Source organism: Leptopilina boulardi, unplaced genomic scaffold (genome assembly GCF_019393585.1).
Source record: "Leptopilina boulardi isolate dan_hultmark-lab unplaced genomic scaffold, ZJU_Lbou_2.1 LbouV2_70, whole genome shotgun sequence".
In the NCBI taxonomy this organism is placed as follows: Eukaryota; Metazoa; Arthropoda; class Insecta; order Hymenoptera; family Figitidae; genus Leptopilina; species Leptopilina boulardi.
In genome coordinates, this window is record NW_026138017.1 from 1,306,784 (window position 1) to 1,330,429 (window position 23,646).

Consider the following 23,646-nt stretch of genomic DNA (forward strand, 5'->3'; position numbering starts at 1 on the left):
CAAAAAAAAAATTCAATCCTATAAATAAAAAAATTACTTTTTCTTTAAAATAAAAAGAGAGAACCTTCCGACGGAAGAAATTTTACTATCGTTTTATATATTCTAATTATTATATATATATTCAAATTATTATATATTATAAACTTTATTTATAGTTTATAATTATTTGATTAAATTATCATTATTTTTTGAATATTAAATTTTTTTTTGTGAATTATATTCGTCGCCTGAAGGCATATTGTATTAACGGATTTTCTAAGTTTGAATAATGATGTTGGTTATTTTTTTCTTTTTTAAAGAATCATGACTTCCATAGCAGGAGTGAAACGTTGCGTGTTGAATAATTCATACATGATTTTAGAAAGGCAATTTTCGATAACCATTGGCCGTAGAATGTGCGATAGATTTTAGTTAACCTGCCAACAGCAGCCATGTTACAATAAAGAAATCAACATGGCCGTTCATCCCCCTTTATGCTATAAGGCTGTGGGTTCTTCAAGGCTCACTTTCGATTTTGCCCTTAAGCTCGTTACCCTCTTGACGCTTAAGAAGGGTGGACCCTCTTTCTCTCTTGCGTCTTTCTCTTTTGGGGTTCTTGATGTTTCTTCTCTCTCTCTATCTTTCTCTCTCTTTCTCTCTCTATCTGCTGTCTTTTCTTACAAGCTAGTTTAGGGGTGGTCCGCCCTGCCCCGCCCAGACATTTCACCCTCCAGCCACTTTTCTCACAAGCAGCCTGGCGTCACCGAAAAGAAACTCGTTCACTCTCCTCCATTCCTTTATTCTCCTTTCTTTATTCTTTCCCTCCCTCCCTCCCTGTCTCTCTCTCTCTCTTTCACCTCTCACTTTTCTTCCTTTCTTCGACACGAAAATAAATTCAATTATTTTCGTTTATATCCAGAAAATATTACGTGATAAAAATGTTCCTACTATAAAGTATTGCAATTTTAGACATAAAAATAAATTTAAGTCGTAAAAAAAAGTTGGAAATTAAAAAATACTTTATTTAGAAATATATTAATTGTAAAATATATTTACATTTGTCATTAAATAAAAAGACTTGTCGCTTGAGAGCTTCTTTTGAAATTTTCTGACTTCTGACTTTAGTACTTTTTGAATCTATGTATATATTTTGATTTTAGTATATTTTGACTTGAGTACTTTATGTCCTTAATACTTTCTGTCCTTAGTACTTTTTGAACTTGTGTACATTTTGCCTTAAATATATTTTGACTTAAGTACGTTTTTACTAGAGTACCTTCTGACTTTAGTACTTTTTGAATTTAAACACATGTTACCCTAAGTATTTTGCCTTAATTAAATTTTGACATTAGTACATTTTGATTTTTAGTACTTTCTGGCCTTAGTAAGTTCTTACCTAAGTACTTTCTGACCTTAGTACTGTTTGAATTTCTGTACGTTTTGGCTTAAGTATATATTTTGACTTAATTACACTTTAATTTAAGTATATTTTTACTTGAGTACCTTCTGACGTTAGTACTTTTTGAACTTAAGTACATATGTTACCTTAAGTATATTTTGACTTAAGTTCACTTTACATTAAGTAAATTTTGACTAAAGTACATTTTGACTTCAGTACCTACTGATTATATTATTTTTGGACTAATATATTTTCAGGTTTGAATATATTCTAACTGTGGGGTTCCTTTCTGACTTGAATTCTTTTTGTTATTAGTACTTTATAACTCGATTACATTTTGACTTTTGACTTTAGTATTTTTTGATATAAGTACTTCTTCAAATGATTGTATTGAAACGAACATGAAAGTAGTTTAAGTTTTAAGGTTTCCAAGTTAGAAAATACTAATTAGGAATTACTAGTTGGATAATACTAGTTAGGTAATACTAATTGGGGAATGATAGTTAGAAAATACTAATCAGGAATTAATAGTTGGAGAATACTAGTTGGATAATACTAGTTAGGTAATACTAGTTGGTGAAGGATAGTTAGAAAATACTAATCAGGAATTACTAGTTGGATAATAGTAGTCAGAAAATATAAGAAAATACCAGAAAGTATACTAAAGTCAGAAAGTATTAATAAAGTCTTTAAATCAGATACTACTGGTCAGAAAGTACTTAGGTAATAAATCACTCAAATTCGAAATTACTAAATGCAAAAAATTTCTAAATAATACCATTGTATTCAATAATTTATCATTTAAAAAAAACACAATAAGACGAGAAATTCAACAAAAAAATGAGAACATAATAAAGAAAAAGGAGTTGCAAACAAAAATAACGGAAAATAATAAAGTTGAAATACATTTTGTTTAGCATATAGTTTTCAATTTGAATAATTCAGTTGCAAAAGAGATGAGCGAGTGTAAAATTGGAAAGTATAAAAGGGATAAGATGGGATTCTGATAGAATAATAAGGAACAAATTGAGTGTTTTCGTGTGTATATCTTCTTGTTTAGTGTCAAATGAAAGCAAGTAAAAGACTTTTAGTTGATACACAAAGAGAACATCAACGAAAGGACATTGCTAGCTCATCAGGACGATATTCTCTGCTTATGACGAGAAGCAATTTTCTTTCGTGCTCCGTCGCGGAGAAAAGACTATGGACAAGATGCCACGGCGGGTACGATGAGAAAATAAGCGAATTTCCGTTTCAAACCCTCTTATCTCCGTGAAGAAAAGACTCAGAGAGAGAGAGAGAGAGAGAGAGAGAGAGAGAGAGAGAGAGAGAGAGAGAGAGAAATAAGGGTGTGACGAAGAAAGGGTATGACCGTCAAGAGAAAAGCTTATATAGAAGGGGTGGAAGAAGAAGGATGATGGAGGGGAAAAATTTTTCAAGACAAGGACAAAGATTATATATAAATATAGTAAAGAACATTTCCTTTTTTAACGCGGAAATATAAAGAACAGGGCTAACGCGACTTAACCTTTTTAGGTTGTAAATTTATAAAGTCGACAGGGGTAAAGGTGAGGGAAATTTTCTTCCTCCTCCTTCTCATCGTTTTCGTCGTCCGATGCTGATGCTTGCCTCGGCAAATGATATCGCGAGATAAATTCGTTGAGATGGCACGAATGCCAGAGAGAATCGAGACAAAATGGAAGTACCTAATTCACTTAAATTAAAATTGCGAAACGAAACGCAAAATGTATTCACTGCTTCTTCACGCGGAATATATATCTTTCATATAAATACATTTATACACAAATCAAAATCCCGTACCATCGCCTAAAATATATATATATAATTTCAATTTTATAAATTAATATTATGTTAGTTTCACAAGAATCTATTTTCCGTCAGGCCGTATAGTGCCAAATTGTTTAAAAGACTAGATAAAGGATGTAATTATAAAGGTGCTCTTTCAAATTAATTTTACAAATGGTACAATTGAAAAATAATTTTCTGACGAATTATTTTCACGTTATTTTTAGTAAAAAAAATATATATATATTGGAAATTATAAAAGACCAAAGTTAGAAAGTAATCAAATTATAAAATATTAAAGGCAGAAAGTATTCAAGTAATAAAATACTAGTCAGAAAGTATCCAAGGTATAAAATACTAGTCAAAAAGTATCCATGGTATAAACAACCACAGTCAGAAAGTATCCAAGTTATAAAATACTAAAGTTAAAAAGTATCTAAGGTTTAAAAAACCAAAGTTAGAAAGTATTTATAAGTTATAAAAAACCAAAGTCACAAAGTATATCCAAGTTATAAAATACTAAAGTTAAAAAAGTATCCAAGGTATAAGAAAACCAAAGTTAGAAAGTATTTAAGTTATAAAAAACTAAAGTCTGAAAGTATCCAAGGTATAAAATACTAGTCAAAAAGTATCCAAGGTATAAACAACCACAGTTAGAAAGTATCCAACTTATAAAAGACTAAAGTCAGTAAGTATCCAAGGTATAAAAAATCAAAGTTAGAAAGTATCCAAGTTATAAAACACTACAGTCAGAAAGTATCCAAATCAGTATTTAAATTAAAAAAAATTTTAGTCAGAAACTACTAAATAAAATTGTAACCTAGAATATAATAAAACACTTTTAAATTTTTTAGTTGAAACTAAATCGTTGTGGAAGGTTTATATATATATATAAAGATATATTTATTTAAAAAGCGACTAAAGTGCGACATAAGGCAACAAGAGCTCTTGAATGACAATAGTGAGAGCGTGGATATCGCGACAGAAATCAGTTTTCGAATACATCGAGTTTTTTTTCTGCTTGATCGTTCCGGAACGATGATCTTATTATGTCTAGATTGTGGCTCTCGTCGATTTTGGATTAGCGACGGTAAAAGGTATACTGATGTTTCACGCGAGAACGCATACATTGTCAATGCCCGCGTGTGTATTAGCAGATTTTGCCATTGTCCCTTGCCGGTTTCTTAAAAAAAAAAAAGAAAAAAGAAAGAAAGAAAAAAAGAAAGAGACCTGATTGTTAAACATATAGAGGAGTAAAGTGTCGCGACAAATCTCACGCTTCCGTGTCACTCTTTAGTCTGTTTTTTTTTTTTATTTTATATTTAAGTACGTCCCTCAATCCTTTACTTCGATGTAGGTATAAGCCTTTCACGTGCCGTGTATTTTATGTATAACTGGTGCTATTTATACAAGTCCGAAAAAGGCAAGGGTGTCACTTTTCAAAATAAAAAAAAATTTACTGTACCATGAGTACTTTTTATTTTCTACTATTAAGTATTTATTATTTTGATTTCATTTTTTTAGTTCTTTCTTGACCACAGTCAGAAAGTACTTAAATATGAATGTACAAAAGGTCGGAAAGTACTCAAAGTCATAAAGTATATACTCAAACATAAAAGTACTAGTCAGAAAGTAATCAAATATAAAACTAACAAAGTCGGAAAGTACTCAAATAGAAAACTTCCAAAGTCGGAAAGTACTCAAATAGAAAACTACCAAAGTCGGAAGTACTCAAATAGAAAAATACCAAAGTCGGAAAGTACTTAAATAGAAAACATCCAAAGTCGGAAAGTGCTCAAATAGAAAACTACCAAAGTCGGAAAATACTCAAATAGAAAACTACCAAAGTCGGAAGTACTCAAATAGAAAAATACCAAAGTCGGAAAGTACTTAAATAGAAAACTAGCAAAGTCGGAAAGTACTCAAATAGAAAACTACCAAAGTACTCAAATAGAAAACTACTAAAGTCGGAAAGTACTCAAATGAAAAAATCATATTTTCAAAATAAAACAAATTTAAGTACACTAATAGAAATAAATTCCATATAGGCCTTAATAATAAATCTCGTTGTAAGTCATGAGTAATTAAGTTAACGAGAAATTCATTGACTGCTCATATATATATATATATGAATGAGGATTAAGTTGTTTTTTTCGAGGGGATGTAACGAAGGAACTATCGCGAGTCAATTACAAAGTTTTCAATAGTGTATATACGTAGGGCCTAGGATTCTCGGATCATGGAACTCTTCTCGATGGAATAGACCGGGGGAAAAAAGAGAGAGAGAGAGAGAGATCGAAAGGGGGGGGAGAGATGTTTGGAGAGGGTTGCCGAGTCTATTATTCACCGCTCTTTTTATACCCAAAACCCTGTCAAACTGTCGGCCAAATTCAATCCACTGCAGTCGTTCTCATCCAAGAACAATTGTTCTACACACCCTCAATATATTTTCGACAATAAAATTTGAAAAATGAGAACCACAAAATATCCAAATTTAATTTATTTTAAATATAATAATAAAAATTTAATATTATTATTTAATTAAATTGTAATTAATTTAATTTAAAAAAAAAATGTTTGAAATTTACATTTTTTCGAAAAAGAAATCTTATATACGGTTAAAGAGTGTTTGTTGTTATAAAAAAAAGGATGAAGAATGAATTGAGATTATTTTGACAATTATTTTGATATATATATATGAGAAAGGTTGAGAAACCCTGTGAATCTCCTCCAATAAAGCCAACCCTTGTCGTTGCGTGTAATCACCCTTAAACACTCCAACGCCCGCTTTGACCCCATCATACACTGCGATACAATACTAATGTGCTACAAATAACATCTCAAACACGAAACGATTTCACTTTTACAATGCGAGACACACAACTAGAAAACACACGTTCTGACAAATGATGATCGGCTATATGTTTTTTTTCCGTCATAGAACTAACGGACTTCCCCCCTTTTTTCTTCACATTATATATTTTTCTATTATTATTTAACGAGTATGGAAAAAATTATTAATTAATTAAATTTAAACAATTTTTTTTTTGAAAATATATATTTTTAGTTTCAGAGTAAAAAAGCGACTTTTTTTTTATCATAATACTCAGGTCAGAAAATACTTCTATACTTAAGTTCGAAAGTACTTCAGAAAAATATTTAAGTCAGAATGTATTTAATTAACAATATATTTGGGTCCAATAGAATTGTAGTAATATTTTTTTAAAAAGTACTATAGTTGGAAAGTATTTAGTCAGGGGGTAATGTACTTAAGTCAGAAAGTACTTATTTTACAAGATATTGAAGATAGTATTTAAATCCACATAAAAGTTCTAAAATCACTTTTTAAATACTTTAGTCGGAAAGTATTGAATAGAATATGCTAATATTTGAAAGTCAGAAAATGTAATTATTCTCTTGAGGTCGGAAAATACGACAGTACTTAAATTATATAGAAAATGATAAAAGCAGAAAATACCTAAGAGGGTATTGTAATTTTTTCTTATTATTTTATTACTGTTACTATTATTATTTTCATTGTCATCAATATTATTGACATTTTCATTATTGTGTACCACAAAAAAAAACAAAGAAGTTAATCATAAAAAAAATCTATATTTTTTTCACAAAACTATAATTTGATTTTAAAATCCCATGGAGAAAGAGTCTACTCCCATGAGACCCGTCTAAATAATAATGAGAGATAATAAAAAGAGGATTTTAATTTTCTCTAGATTAAAATGTCACTATATTTGATTTTGTGTTGGCGGTAAAATTTAAGCTTGTTATGTAACGTTGTAAAATGACACTTTAATTAGTCTCCCCCGTTCAGGTATTCCAAAGCTACTTTCAACTTGTTTTTTTTCGTCCCCTTTCATTTTTCAGGACAACTACATATACATATATATATATATATATTTGCAGCAAGCTTTCATATAAAAACGGTGACAGTCGAGGGGGGGATTTTTTTTTATAGGACTCTCTTTTGATATGAGGGAGAGACTGCGAAACCAATAAAACCGCCTAATTCGACAAATTAGCCTTATGGCCTCCGGTATTTTGACACCGTGTGGTATTGTCTTGCTATAGTTTTTATTATTATTATTATTTTTTCTCTCTTTTTTTTCCTTCTTGCCATTCGTCGCGTACAACGACGACGCGATGCCCTTATTCGCAATACTATGAATGCACCTTTTGTACACTGCAATATAGGTTTTGGCAATATGCCGAAAAAAATATATGTATATTCACGAAACCTATTTTACAATAATTGTCATCTAGGTTGGACAATCTCATGTAAAATAATGGGAAAAAAACATAGAACAGATGGGGAACTCTATACATTCCTAGTTCAATTATAAAAAAATGGCTTTTTGACTTTTTTCTACGAGTAAATATTAACGACGATAATAATAAAATAGTAATAACAATAATAATAAAATAATAATGCAATAATAAATGAATAATAATAATAATAATAATAAAAGTAATAATAATAATAATAATAATAATAATAATAATAATAATAATAAAATAATCCTTGTAATTCTAATTTATTGAGAAAAATAACTCTTTTCATTAAGAACAGGAATTTTCATTTTAAGAAAATTGCTATTAAACGAAAAATTATGTCTCTTTTGATAATAATGAACTTTGAGAATAATTGTGCTACACTACTACTACTACAACTATCACCACTACAACTACTACCTCATTAATGCAGGAAAACCACCAATCTATCAACGGAAATTAGATCTTGATAACATAGATAATAGCTCATTAATATCTCTTGAGATTAAAATATTACAATCCATTTGTTACTTGAACGAGTAGAAAAAAAATTATAAATATTTATCGCAAATTTCATCGAATAACTTACATTTTCTTCTCTAATATTATTTTAATATTAAAATAACAAATCTTTTTGAGTTCCTCTTTCTGACTTGGATATTCTTTAATCTAAGTATTTTCTGACTTGAGTACTTTGAATGTAAGTACATTCTGACCGCAATATTTTGAGTATAAGTAATTTCCGACCTTAGTGTTTTTGTATATAAATACTTTCTGACTTGAGTACTTCAAATATTAGTATTTTCTGACTCGAGTATTTAAGGTATAAGTACTTTCTGACTTGAGTACTTCAAATATTAGTATTTACTGACTCGAGTATTTAAGGTATAAGTACTTTCTGACTTGAGTACTTCAAATATTAGTATTTTCTGACTCGAATATTTAAGGTATAAGTACTTTTTGACTTGGGTACTATGGGTATAAGTACTTTACGAATTAAGTACCTACTTTTTAATTGAGTATTTTTTCACTCAAATATTGCTTTCACACTTAAATTTGTACATGAAGCAAATAATTTTTGACCTAAGTACTTTTGAACTAAATAACTACTATAGTCTAAAATACTTTATATAAAACATCATTTCACAGCAGAAAAATATAATTGCAAGAGGAAAAAAAAAATTAATTTTTCCATTTCGTCAAATATAAGAGACAAGGGATTGAAGATTATAATTTCTACTTGTTAGTTGCTTCTCGTCAATATGAAATGATTACAAAAGACATTTACCACTGACAGCGGATTAAATGTTCATCACCAAAAATTTCGTCTAATATATATATATATATATAGAAATAGTATATGTGTATATAGACGTCGTGAAAATCCAACGATATGTAACGACTTTAATAACTCGTAATAAACCCCGACGGAGTCATATTAGCGTCAGCAGCACGCGTACGAGTACAAAGGGCCGCGCGCGCTGGTTCTGCCCTCAGCAAACACTGTGACTTTTGATGATTATTAACTTCGCAGGGTTGTGTCCCGTATACGATACGACGACGACAACGTAGAAAACCGAAGGTAATCCATTGCCCCCGAGGCTATCTCTCTCCTCATACCATCTCAACAGCCTCTCTCTTTCTCTCTCTCTCTCTCTCTCTCTCTGGACCATCCCCGATGTCCTGGGAACGAAATTAATAGTCCTTTCTGCACAGGGATATATCTCGGATTCTGTGTGTGTATATATATATATACATGTATACATATTCTCTCTCTAACTGGGCGTTTCTCTGTACTTGACATCACTGGCTACTCGTTAAACGACACACAGCAACTCTACATTTGCGCATATATATCAAACCCCCTTTGATTTATCAAGCAAACTTCTTGCAAGATTATATTAGTCGACTTTGCTAATGACAACTTCTGCTGTTTGTTATCTTTCTCAATGGAAATTGATTGGCTTCTAGTTTTCATTGCCAGTCGAATTTTAGATATTTAACAAGAAAATCTCTTCCTCTACACATATTAGCGATTATTTTTAAGTTTATTTATATTTTCTGACTTAAGTACTTGGGAAATAAGTACTTTCTGACTTAAGTACTTCAGGTATAAGTATATTCTGACTTTAGTAATTTATTTTTAAGTACTTTCTGACTTGAGTAAATAAGGTATAAGTACATTCTGAACTGCGAGTACCTAAAGTATAAGTACTTTCTGAATTTAGTAATTTATTTTTAAGTATTTTCTGACTTGAGTAAATAAGGTTTAAGTACATTCTGAACTGAGTACCTAAAGTATAAGTACTTTTTGAATTTAGTAATTTATTTGTAAGTACTTTCTGACTTAAATAAATAAAGTATAAGTACTTTCTGACCTGAGTACCTAAAGTAGAAGTACTTTCTGACTTTAGTAATTTATTTTTAAGTACTTTCTGACTTGAGTAAATAAGGTATAAGTACCTAAAACATAAGTACTTTCTGACTTAAGTACCTAAAGTATAAGTACTTTTTGACTTGAGTACCTACAGCATAAATACTTTCTGACTTAAGTACTTTATATATAAGTATTTTCTGACATAAGTGCATCAGGTTTAGGTACTTCCTGCCTTAATACTTTTCATACAAGAGTACTTTCTGACTTTAGTAATTTATTGTTATAATTAATGAAAGTTTCTACTAATTTTGAGTAATTTTTCACTAAAACTTTAATAAAAAAATTATTACTGAATCAAATAGTAATTTTTTACTAATAATTATTAATTTTATTATTTAAAAATCATCTTTCAAAAAAAAGCGTAAATCGATCATCAAACTATCCTCGTGAGATTCACAATTGCCGGCTATTTTTTTTGACGCTTAAAGAAAATCTCGTCGCACATTATATATATATATATATATATATATATATATATATATATATATATATAAATATCGAAAAACGAATCGGAAAAGAATCGAATTCAGAAGTTTAGTGTTACTAATCTCCCTTTCGCGATATGGGACGTTTACAGAATATATATATATATATATATATATATATATATATATATATATATATATATACTATACAGAAGCTGGCTTTTTCTCCTAAGAAATCTTCCAAGTTTTGAAACGGATATATTTTCACCAAGTGACATTCATCCAACTCTGTACGTATAAGTACCGGGCCGCCTACCTTTGTAAAAGATCCCTCTACACGGGTTGCATTTTGCATCTATCATATAGCAACTGCAGCGACGCGGCGAGAAATTTGATCTTAGAGCCCGGCGTTTGCCGAGTCGAAGCGAGAGAGAGAGAGAGAGACGAAAAAAAATGAATGGAAAATCTAGTAAGGAGGGTGGATTCTCTCTCTTTCTCTCTCTTCTAATGGAATTGAATACGTTTGTACCTGAGCCCGACAATAGTCCCAGTAATTCGATTACAAGGACCGCCAGCTAATTGTTAATTGCTGCCCTTCGAACTTGTGCGCCGACAAAGCATGCTCGCGATATATATTATAATACAGGGAATATTATTAAAACGAGATTCTAGGCCCATGTACCGATTTTCTATATAAAATTTTATGTCATCGACCCGCCTCAAAAATATATATATATATAAGGACGTTCCACAAATATATATCCTGTAATAAACCTTCTATATATATATATATTTTTTTTTTTTTAACGTGAGAAACCCTCCCTAGAAATTAGCCCTATAACAACTTCTTTCAGATTCCCTTTTTTTTCAAATTACATTACAACTTCCGGATTAATTTCTTTCCATCATATTTCTATATCGTGTTTTTTTTTCAAGATTTATATTTGTTTTTTATGACTTCAGACAAAAATCCACTTCCCTTCTTTTGTGGATGTAGAAATTTTCTTTGTTATTGAATAATTGATTTTTATTTTTAAAAACGATTACATTATTCTGACATATAGTGTAGAAAAAATAATTAGTCAAAATTAGCAATGATCACAAATACAAATTAATTGAAAGTACAATTAACTACAACTAAAATTCGGTGATGCTATTTTTAGATTAAACTGCTATTGGGCAAATGTACTATCAGTCAGAACTGCCATTGGTCAAAACAACTATTAGTCCTAATTACTATTGGTCAGGACTATTATTAGTAAAAACTACAATTAGTCAGAATAACTGTAGGTCAGAATTACTATAGTTAAAAACTACTATTAGTGAGAACTATTATTGGACAGAAATACTATTAGTTCTGATTTACTATAGATATATAAGAACTACTATTAGTCAGAACTATTATTGGACAGAACTACTATTAGTCAGAACTATTATTGGACAGAACTACTATTAGTCAGAACGACCATTGGTCAAAACTACTTTTAGTCCTAAGTACCATTGGTCAGAACTACTATTAGTTAGAACTACCATTTGGCAGAACTACTATTAGTCAGAACTACTATTGGTCAAAACTACTATTAGTCCTAGCTACCATTGGGCAGAACTACCATTGGTCAAAACTACAATTAGTCCTTACTAACATTGGGAAGAACAATATTAGTCAGAACTACCATTGGTCAAAACTACTATCAGTTCTAACTAAAAATATATATTTGTCTGAGAGTGAAATAAATATTTATTTGTTTGGATAAATTTTATTTTTAATTATAAATAAATAAATTGAAAAACAGAGTGAAAATATAATAATAAAAAGTGAATTATGTGGTTAAATGTGAATTGTTTTTTTTTTGGGTAATAATAAAATTTTCCTCCCAACAAATCATTTTGCGCGTCTTTTGCCCTTGTGATGGTGTTTAACAGCTAATCTGCCAAATGAAGTGTTTTTGTGTTTGAGCACAACACTTGGTCTCAATAGAGAGAGAGTAAAACCGCCCTCGGGAAAGGGCTGCCGACATGATTGATGCTCAAAGGGGAGAAGAGAGAGAAGAGGGTTTCCCAACCCTTTTTAGTCAAGCGCTAAACGGAGTACTTAATTGAGCCGCAGACCTCAGAACAAACGGACAGCCAATCATCCGGACAACCATTTTTCTCCCTCCCTCTCTCTCTCTCTCTCACTCTTCCTGCAAAAACTTCTTTTTTTCTCTCTCTCTCTCTCTTATACGAAAAATATCGCTTATTTCCAATTGACGTCCAATTTTTTTTAACCCTCTTCTTTTCAGTTTCTTCTTCAATATTGACAGCGAAACGACTATTTCAAGGACCATTCCATGAGCGCAGGAAATGAAAGGAAGTCCAATTAGAAAAACTTTATTTCATTTACTTAGAAACTTCCATAATTTAATGGCATTAGCCGTTTCATTACTGTTAAAAAAGTTTCTTTTTCAGCTTTTACTTTTATTTTATTTTTTTTTTTCTAACTTGATTTCTATTTAAGTTGTTTTTTCATTTTTAATGGAAACTAGCGAACCTCGATAATTGAATATTATTATTATTTTAATTGTATTTACTTTCTTTTTAATTATTTTAAATGATAATTATAAATTGGATTAAAACAAATAATTATTTTCAATTCTCAAAAAAAAATATTCTAACTGCCTAAAAGAATATAATTCCTATCGAGAGATTAGTGTAATTTTTTTCTAACCTCAAAAAAAAAAAAAAAAATCTCGCATTTTTCTTTGTATATATAGAAAAAATTGATGAAATTTTCGTCTTATATATGAATCGATCATCGCAAACTCGACCAGCAGGAAAGGACGAGCGCAGACTCTAATGGAGTTTCCAAATATTCGGGGAGCCCTCGCCCAATTTCGAACAATTTGCATTTAGGGTGAAGTGCAATTAATAGAAGCGGGATGTTGTCCCGCGCCGTTCCGTACCTATTAACACTATATTCCGTAGAGTTTAGCATTTCAGTGGAGTGAGAGAGATCGGAGTTTGGAGGAGACGAAAGATGATGGAAGGAGTTGAGCACCTAAAACGGAACAAGCTAAAGAGAGGTGAGAGTGGGTAGTATAGGACAAGGGTGGCAATATTGAGTTACGCGACAGTAATTATAATACCTACTCATTAGTCAACGCTCCAAGAGTTACCTCTATATATATATACATACACACATATATACCCATACTCGCGAATCGCGGTTACGAAAGACGCATTACTCATTCCTAAACATTCTGAAATATTTTTTAATCTAAAAAAATCTTTACCACCACCAGGAATTGAACCCAGGAATTTTTATTGCGAGTCAAGAGCCCTAACCACTAGTCTACGCATCTTTCTAAATTATTCCACTTTTATCTTCTAAGATAACGAGCCAGATTTTCTTCACAAACAAATCTTTTACTAACTTACCAAAATTCCACATTTACTTCTTAAAATTTTAACATTTTTTTCAAAAAAAATATAGTATGATTTGCAGTGTTTCAAGTGTACACAAGAAAACCCTTTTTAATCTAAAAAAAAAAAAAATTAACAGACTAAAACGTTTTGGTAACAATTTTTTAGAATATATATATTTTTTTCTGTCTCTCTTGAGTATTGTTTCTTTATTCGCCCTTTAGTCGACAGGTGGCTATGGTCTCACGCTCTTTGCCGTTTCTCGCTTCCCCTCCATTTTCTGTATATATATATATATATATATATACCGAAGGCGTTGTTCGCGCCTTGCCATGGCTATTATCTTATTTTCCGCCTGAAAACATCACACCCGCAAGAAAAACGATCTCACTCGCGAAAGGGCGGCGCGCCACATCTCGACGTGTTAGGATGCAAGTAAAGAAGAGAGAGAAAAGATCGTGGCAACTCATACGTGGAAATAGGTATTTTCCATTCGTTCGCGTTCCTCTAAAACTCTTATAAAAGAGCTTTTCTTATTCATTTGGCAAAAAAATATATACTCTCAAAGAATTACAAATTTCATCTCTTTATATTTTCTATCTCACTGCTCAGTGAACAAAATTACTATCAGTAAGAATACATATGGGAGAATTACTAGTAGTCAGAACTGCTATTGGTCAAAAATGCTATTGGTCAGAACTATTATTAGTCCTAACTACTATTGGGCAGAACTACTATTGGTCAGACCTACTATTAGTCCTAGCTACTATTGGGCAGAACTACCATTGGTCGAAGCTACTGTTAGTCCTAAGTACCATTGGGCACAACTACTATTAGTTAGAACTATCATCTGGCAGAACTACTATTAGGTCATAATTACTATAGATAAAAACTACTATTAGTCAGAACTATTATTGGACAGAACTACTATTAGTCCTTACTACCTTTGGACAGAACTACTATTAGTCCTTATTATCTTTGGACAGAACTACTATTAGTCCTTAATATCTTTAGGCAGAACTACTATTAGCCAGAACTACTATTAGTCCTTACTACCATTGGGCAGAACTACTATTGGTCAAAACTACTATTAGTCCTAGCTACTATTGGGCAAAACTACTATTGGTCAAAACTACTATTAGTCCTTATTACCATTGTGCAGAAGTACTATTAGTCAGAACTACTATTGTTCAGAACTATTATTACTCAAAACTACTATTAGACCTTACAACCATTGGGCAGAACTACTATGAGTCAGAACTACTATTGGTCAAAACTACTTTTAGTCCCAGCTTCCATTGGGCAGAACTACCATTGGTCAAAACAACTATTAGTGCTTACTACCATTGTGCAGAACTACTATTAGTTCTAGCTGCCATTGGACTGAACTACTATTAGTCAGAACTACCATTGGTTATAAAGATAATTGGTGAGAACTAACATTAATTAAAATTATCAATGACCGAAAATATTATTTGCATCATTCCTATATTAAGTACGATTAATTTTGTTCGGAACTATATCATTTAATATTTGCCCCAATAAAAAATCGTATTAAATAAAAAAATTATCTGCCATTCGAAAAAGAGAGTACATTTTTCACCCTTCTCTTCATCAATTGGTTTGGGTCAGAAAACATTGATTTATGGAAAGCTTTATATGTAATGTAAGTTTTCTCACCAAAAAAGAAAAAAAAATTGCTGTCTGCAGTCATATGGGTAATATGTGGCATTATTATTGTGAGCTTATGGTTTACGGTTGGATTGGTACTAGGGGACGAGAGAAAATTTGTGAACCGCGGAACTAAGGGGATTACCTAATCCTCAACAACCTTCCAAGTCTCTGCAATTCACAGAAAAACATATGGATAATGAAGTTACTGTTTGTGTATATAAATATATATAAATAAAGACATGTGTGCCTTTGATAAAAAAATTTATATTCAACTTTAAATGTATTCAATTGAAAATTACTGAAATTACTTATTAAAGGAAAAATAATTAATTTGGTAAATTGAAAAAAATTATCAACTTAAATTAAAACAATTATTTCTGAAATAAAAAAAAATTTGTTTAGTTAATTATAAAATATTAAATAAGAGTATTGTAAAAAAATTATTTTTACGATAATTAACAATTGTCAAGTTGTTTTATCGTCTTTCTTGTTGTAATCAACGTGTCGTACTCTCATTAAAGAAAGTAAACGGTATGCGTGACTAATTTGACACCCGGTGTGTAAAGGTATATCCAGACAGTTACTTTAATTCGTGGCACTGACATGTCGAGGGTAACGATCACGATTAAACTGAGATAAAAGAAATTAAACAACTCAAGGAACCTCTATTTATTTTTTGTCAAAGACATAATTTTTATAGTTAAAAAAGTAAAACAAAAAAAAATTAATAAATCAAACAGTTTTTAAATTAATTATATTAATGGTTATTTTTATTTAAATAAATCTATCAATAAAATAATCATTAATATTATAATATTAATGGTTGTTTTATTAATAAAAGAGATTTGTTTTTCCCAGACAATAATTATAATGAGAAATATTTATAAAAAAAAAAATATATATATATATATATAATTTATGAGCGCACATATTAATCGAGATTTTATCAATAGAATATATAATAATAAAGGTATGTTTGATTAATGAAATTGATTTTACATATATGACAATTATTACATAGAGAAGTTAAATAAAATGAGGCAATTAGTGTAACCACATGAGTATTATCTACTTGGCTAAATCCATCGTACTCGATTAACTTTCGATTTATATATATATATATATATATATATATATATATTCAGACTTTGAGTTACAATGGAAAATGATGTTATTTGGTTCACGATCACCCTTTGGCCCTTTCGGTTCAACCACGTTTCCATGACGATGGTTCGGTAAATAATATCTAACGCGATACGACTCGTGGAATATCGTGCCACCCAATCAATCAGTTAGTGCTGTTTGGGGGGAGTGACGATAAAGCTTTTTTTTAGTTCATTTTTTACACAAACTGCAACAATTTTTTTTTATATTCGCGAAAGGATATTTTGCAAAAATTACTTTCAAAAAAAATTCTATTCTTTTAATATTAGTTTCTTATAGTATTAGTTTTTTATAGTAAAATTGACTAAAAGTATACAATTGTTCGGAAATACCATTGGTGAAACTAGCATTGTTCAGAAATACCATACATTGAAAAGTACCATCGGTCAGAATAACCATTAATCATTTCTATCGGCTAAAAAGTAAATTAGAAAATACTTTCGGTCAGAACTATCAATAATAAAGATAATTTCTATCGGTCAGAAATATCAAAGTGACAAAAAACTATTAATAGTCGAAAATACAGTGAATTACCACAAATACAGAACTACCATTGGTTAAAATTACCATTAGGCTGAATTACTATTAGTCAGAACTACCATTGGTCAGAACTACTATTAGACAGAACTACCATTGGGCAGAATTACGATTAGTCTTAACTACCATTGAACAGAACTACTATTAGACAGAACTACCATTGGTCAAAAATACTATTAGTCCTAACTACTATTGGTCTAAACTACTATTAGTCCCAACTACTATTGGTCAAAACTACTATTAGTCAGAACTACTATTAGTCCAAACCATCATTAGGCAAAAATACTATTAGTCAGAACTACCATTGGTCGAAACTACTATTGGTAAAAAGTACTACTAGTCCTAACTACTATTGGACAAAACTACTATTAGTCCTAACAACTATTGGTCAAAACTACTATTAGTCAGAACTACTATTAGTCCAAACTACTATTAGTCAGAACAAATTATTAGTCCAAACCATCATTAGGCAAAATTACTATTCGTCAGAACTACCATTGGTCGAAACTACTATTGGTAAAAAGTACTATTAGTCAGAACTACCATTGGTCAAAAATACTATTAGTCCTAACTACTATTGATCAAAATTACTATTAGTCAGAACTACTATTAGTCCAAACTACTATTAGTCAGAACTACTATTAGTCCAAACCATCATTAGGCAAAATTACTATTCGTCAGAACTACCATTGGTCGAAACTACTATTGGTAAAAAGTACTGTTAGTCAGAACTACCATTGGTCAAAAATACTATTAGTCCTAACTACTATTGATCAAAACTATTATTAGTCAGAACTACTATTAGTCCAAACTATCATTAGGCAGAATTACTATTAGTCAGAATTACCATTGGTCGAAACTACTATTGGTAAAAAGTACTATTAGTCAGAACTAATATTAGTCAGAACTAATATTAGTCAGAACTACCATTGGTCAAAACTACTATTAGTTCTTACTACCATTGGACAGAACTAGAACTGTTATTTATCCTTTTATTTAAAAAGTTGAAATCATTATTCTTTATTTAAATAAATTCTTATCTATTCGTTTTTAGAAATTAAATAATTTGATCATGAATATAATTTTTACAAAACCATTTACAGGTTTTTTTATAACCAATAATTCGAGAATATAAATATATTTGAATTTAATAAAAAAAATAGATTATAAATAGACATGGTTGATTGCAAAAAAAAAAATGAAATTACTGTTTCATATATTGTACACAGTATCTATCAAATATTTTACAGATAATTGCAACTTTTATCTATAGATTGTATTGAAATCGAGGGCGGGGGGGATTATATAGAAAACATAATAATATAAGTTCAGAGAATATCGCCAGACCCCCTCGCCAATAAAATTTATATATATATATATATATACATATATTGGTTGACCACAAAAAATCAATTTTATCTTTTGCCAAACTGCACTATTGCAGTTTGGCTTTTTGATGATTTCAGCCGTCGGTCAAGGTGGAAAATAGTCTTCGTGGTTTTACGAATAGCAACTTTTAATTGCCAGTGAACTGTTTGAAAAAAAAGAAACAAAATTCCAGTCAACAAAAATAACAATTAATTAAAAAGAAAAAGAAAACTTTTCTATTTTTGTCATATAGAAATTGAAAATTTTTCTTTTCTCTTTATTGTAAATTTACAAATACTCGAAAATGTCAATAAAATTAGATAAAATATGTTTTTTAATCAATCTTTCTCTTTTTTAAATAAAAAATAAATTATTTTAAAATTGTTTATAGTTTTTAGTAAAAAAAAAAATTTTTAATTTTAATTTTTTTGGCATACCTTATTAAAATTCTTCATGTCAAATTGTATAATAAGTGAATCATCGAAATAGTTTTAGGTACCCGGTAACTTTTATAATTTTCAAGCTGACTTGCAGAGTGCAGTTCGCGTGACAGGAAGGTAATGTACACCCTGAGAATTACCCTTAATGTAATGGATCAGAGTCCGGACTGTTATCATCCCCCTTCTACCCCTCATTGAGGAAAGAAACCAAAGGGAAATGGCACTTAGGTGTAATTCGAAGTTAAATGACTTATTATTTAGTCTTTATTCACATTTACAAACTATATTATTAAATTTTCTTTTTACTCAAAATTTATTAATTTTTAAAAATTTATAATTCAAATTCATTTAGTGTCAAGAAAAATATTTTAAAAATTATTAATTAATTTTATTATTCCTATTACTTATTGTAAATTTTTGAAAATTTAATTAAAATTTAAATTATAATAGAAATATTAAAAAATAAAAAAAAAATCAACACTGTCTTTCATTGTAGAATATAAGCTTTGTTACAAGCGAAAAAGAGAATTGTCTCATAAAATAAAGGAATTGCAATAAAGTCGTAATTTAAACAAAGCTATATTTATTTAAACTTTACGTATTTCGTTTTCTATGTGGATTATTAAAATTTACTTGCAAAAGCAATTAATTTTCATGATAAAAGGTAAAAATAAATAAATAAATATCAGAAATATAAATATATCTAATTGGCTAATAAAAATTATAAAAATATATTTAATAGAAAAATGATTTTTTTTATTTTGTCTTTTTTCTGGCTTAAATGTGTAATCAGCTTAAAGTATTTAGAGGTTCCGGGAAAGAGAGAGAGAGAGAGAGAGAGAGAGAGAGAGAGAGAGAGGAGGGTGGTTCTTTTGCCACAGTATAAATAAAAAGAATCGAGAAACTCTCTGTACAAAACACAGGGAAAAACGGTTTGAGGAAAATTGGAAAAAGTCAGCGAACCGCGGAATAGCCACTCACCTTTAGTTTTCAACACAATTTAAATTTTTTATTACTATTTTCATTTATCGACTTTCTTCACACTACTTTTTTCTATTTCAAACTTGTTAATTGAAATCCTGTTAAGTGTTTTAAATCCATATATTTATTTTTGCTATTTCAATTAGATATAGTCGGAAAAATTAGAAATTAAAAAATAAATTTTAAAAATAAAATAAAAAGATAATTATTAAAAAGAGGATTGGTGAAAAAAGTCATTGAATGAAAATACCATAGGTAGAAAATCGTAATTGTTTAATAATTACGATTAAGGTCGAAAATATCATAAAATAAAAATACCATTGGTCTGAAGTAATAAAAAACTACCAATAGTCAAAAATGCTTTAAGTCAAAATTGACACTGTTTAAAAATATACAATAAATTAAAAAATACTATTGGTCGAAATCACCATGGTTTATTATAATTGGTCGAAAATACCATAAAATAAAAATACCTTTGGTCAGAAATACCAAAAAAACTACCATTAGTCGAAAATTTCACTACTCAAATCTGTCACTGGTTAAACCTACAATGAATTAAAAATACTATTGGTCGAAATCACCATGGATTATTATAAGGTAGTTTAATAACTACCATTAAGGTCGAAAATACCATTGGTCTGAACTGTCAAAAAACTACCAATGGTCGAAAATACCATTACTGAAAGCTGCTGCACTAATTAAATCTACAATGAATTAAAATAATATTGGTCGAAAATACCATTGACTTGAAATACCATAAATTAAAAATACCATTTTTGGTCGAAACTACCATTAGTTAAAAATATCATATTACCATTGATCAGAAATACTATAAATTAAAAAAATACCATTTCTCGAAACTATCATTATCCAAAATACCAATAGTTGAAAATACCATTGATTAAAACTACCATTATTCGGAAATAAAATTGGTTAGAAAAAATCCTGTCAAAAAAAAAATGATTGAAAATAAAAATGGTAATAAAAATTATTACCATTATATTATAAAAATTGTTTTTCTCAATTTGTCGAAATGATAATTTCTCGACACTTGTGCGCCAGTGAAAAATGTAATTTTTTTTCAAAAAAAAAAAAAAAAAATGTGGAAATTTATTTAGCTGCAAAAAAATAAGGGAAGCAGAGGTTTATAAATGTGTGTGTGTGTGTGTGTATTCTAATCGATGCGTCATCGCATGCAAACTTGGTTGTTTTATCGTTGTCACGCACATAATTAATTTAATTTAGTTTAATACGCCGCCTAGCGCGAAGCAACGCGATTGCCATGTCGATTGTTTGCACGGAAACGGGAGCGCCATTAGTCTACGTCATGATTTTATGACCTGCCAAATTTAAACGTCACAATTCATCGAATTTCGAATCCAAAGCTTTGCCCTGTTAATTAAAATATATTATGCAGTTCGCCGCATTTGTAGCGGAATTGCATTTCATTTTGAAATAAAAGCAAAATCCGACGCGCAGCATTGAATTTAATGCACTCACCATTGAATTTCATTACTTTATACATAAAAAAAAAAATTTCTTTTTTCTCAATAATTAGTTTCATTGAATACATTTTAGTGAGGAAATTTCGAATTGTAAAATTTATTCACTTGTTTAAAATTCAAATTTTTCTTTTTATCAATTTTTTTTTTTTTTTTTTGCTATTAATAAAAAATAATTTCTGGCGAAATATAAAAGAATAATTAGAATAGAAATAGATTTTGAAAAACTCACCTGAACACGAACTTCTGGTAAATTGACTTTCATTGCCAATTCTTCTCTTGAATAAACGTCAGGATAATGAGATTTTTCAAAAGCTCTTTCAAGTTCATGTAATTGATAAGTGGTGAATGTTGTCCTATTTCGTCGATGCTTCTTTTTTGGATTATTTTCATTCATATCCTCCAATGAACCGGGTAGCAATTCCTCATCACTTCCACCACCCGTTGAATTACAACTACTGTTTTCACCTGTAATTATAATTAATCATAAATTAATTCATTTTATATCATAATTAATACATCTGTTTTTTTTCTAATTCAATATAATAAACAGAAGGAAAAAAAAATCTCAACAAAATTAAGAGCCTGTCTAAGGTAACATTTACTACCATGGTAACGGTTGCTATGGAAATAGTTGCTATGGAAACGGTTAATACGGTACCAGTTTCTATAGCACTAGTTTCTATGGTTCCGGTTATTATGGTACCGGTTAAGTTACTATGGTACCAATTACTATAGTACCAGTTAAGTTGGTACTGGTTACTATGGTACTGGTTACTATGGTACTGGTTACTGTGGTACTGGTTACTATTGTACTGGTTATTATGGTACTGATTACTATGGTACCAGTAATTATGGTACCAGTTACTATGGTACTAGTTACTATGGTACCGGTTACTATGGTACCGGTTACTATGGAAATGGTTGCAATGGTAACGGTAGCTATGGTACCGGTTACTATAGTACCGGTTACTATGGTACTGGTTACTATGGTACCAATTAGTATAGTACCAGTTACGTTGGTGCCATTTAGTTACTGTGGTACCGGTTACTATGGTACCAGTTACTATGGTACCAGTTAGTATGGTACTAGTTACTATGGTACCGGTTACTATGGTACCGGTTACTATGGAAATGGTTGCAATGGTAACGGTAGCTATGGTACCAGTTACTATGGTACCGGTTACTATGGTACCGGTTACTATGGTACTGGTTACTATGGTACCAATTAGTATAGTACCAGTTACGTTGGTGCCATTTAGTTACTGTGATACCGGTTACTATGGTACCAGTTACTATGGTACCAGTTACTATGGTACTAGTTACTATGGTACCGGTTACTATGGTACCGGTTACTATGGAAATGGTTGCAATGGTAACGGTAGCTATGGTACCAGTTACTATGGTACCGGTTACTATGGTACTGGTTACTATGGTACCAATTAGTATAGTACCAGTTACGTTGGTGCCATTTAGTTACTATGGTACCGGTTACTATGGAAACGGTTGCTATGGTACCGGTTACTATGGAAACGGTTGCTATGGAAACCATTACAGTGGCAACCATACGAGTGCATGACGACGGACGGATGGACGGACACCAAAACGAAACCCTAAAAATGTTAAATAAATTTTGGCGGATATTAATTAATAATTTAGTAAAAAAGGGAAATTATTTTTTAATTGGAAATTGTAAAGCGCAGGTCTACTTCCGTTTTATTAGGATGGATATTGTTCTCTATAATAGAAAGGGGGCGTTACTCACAGAGAAGGATAAAGGTCGTGGGGGTCGTTTATTGATTGTTGTTGATAATTAACCAGTACAGACGCGTCAATCACTGAGCCAAGGCGAAGTTATTAGGCTGTTGGTTAGCCTAGGAAGAGCAAGCTTCCTATATATATGCCTTGGCTATGGTTCGCCATTGAGCTACCCGATTACCTCCCACAATTCGATCTAATGCAATGCGCTGCGATGCGAGAAGCTTAATTATACTGTTAATGAGAGCTTCAATATAACCTAAACGAGGATGCCTCACGGCACTATAGCGGAAACTGCTCTTTTATAATTCTATATTATAATAACAATAATAATAATAAGAATAGGGACAAAGGGTTGAAATTTTCAAGCACAAAACAACATCTCACTTTTGCATGCAAATAATTAAGTTCTCCTTGACAAAATTATACAAAAACAAATATTCCTTTATAACAAGGACGAATTGAAATAATAATAATTATTAAT

General features: G+C 30.3%; 1 protein-coding gene across 11 annotated transcripts in view; it reads right to left on the bottom strand.

The window, feature by feature from the left end:
* Positions 1–23,646, bottom strand: part of LOC127290510 (retinal homeobox protein Rx2-like) — a 390,969-nt gene that overhangs the window by 5,381 nt on the left and 361,942 nt on the right. For all 11 annotated transcript variants that reach the window (XM_051319130.1, XM_051319132.1, XM_051319125.1 and 8 more), the window contains one exon: positions 21,637–21,872. In XM_051319130.1, coding sequence (XP_051175087.1) covers positions 21,637–21,872 — 236 coding nt within the window. The remainder of the gene's footprint in view (positions 1–21,636; positions 21,873–23,646) is intronic.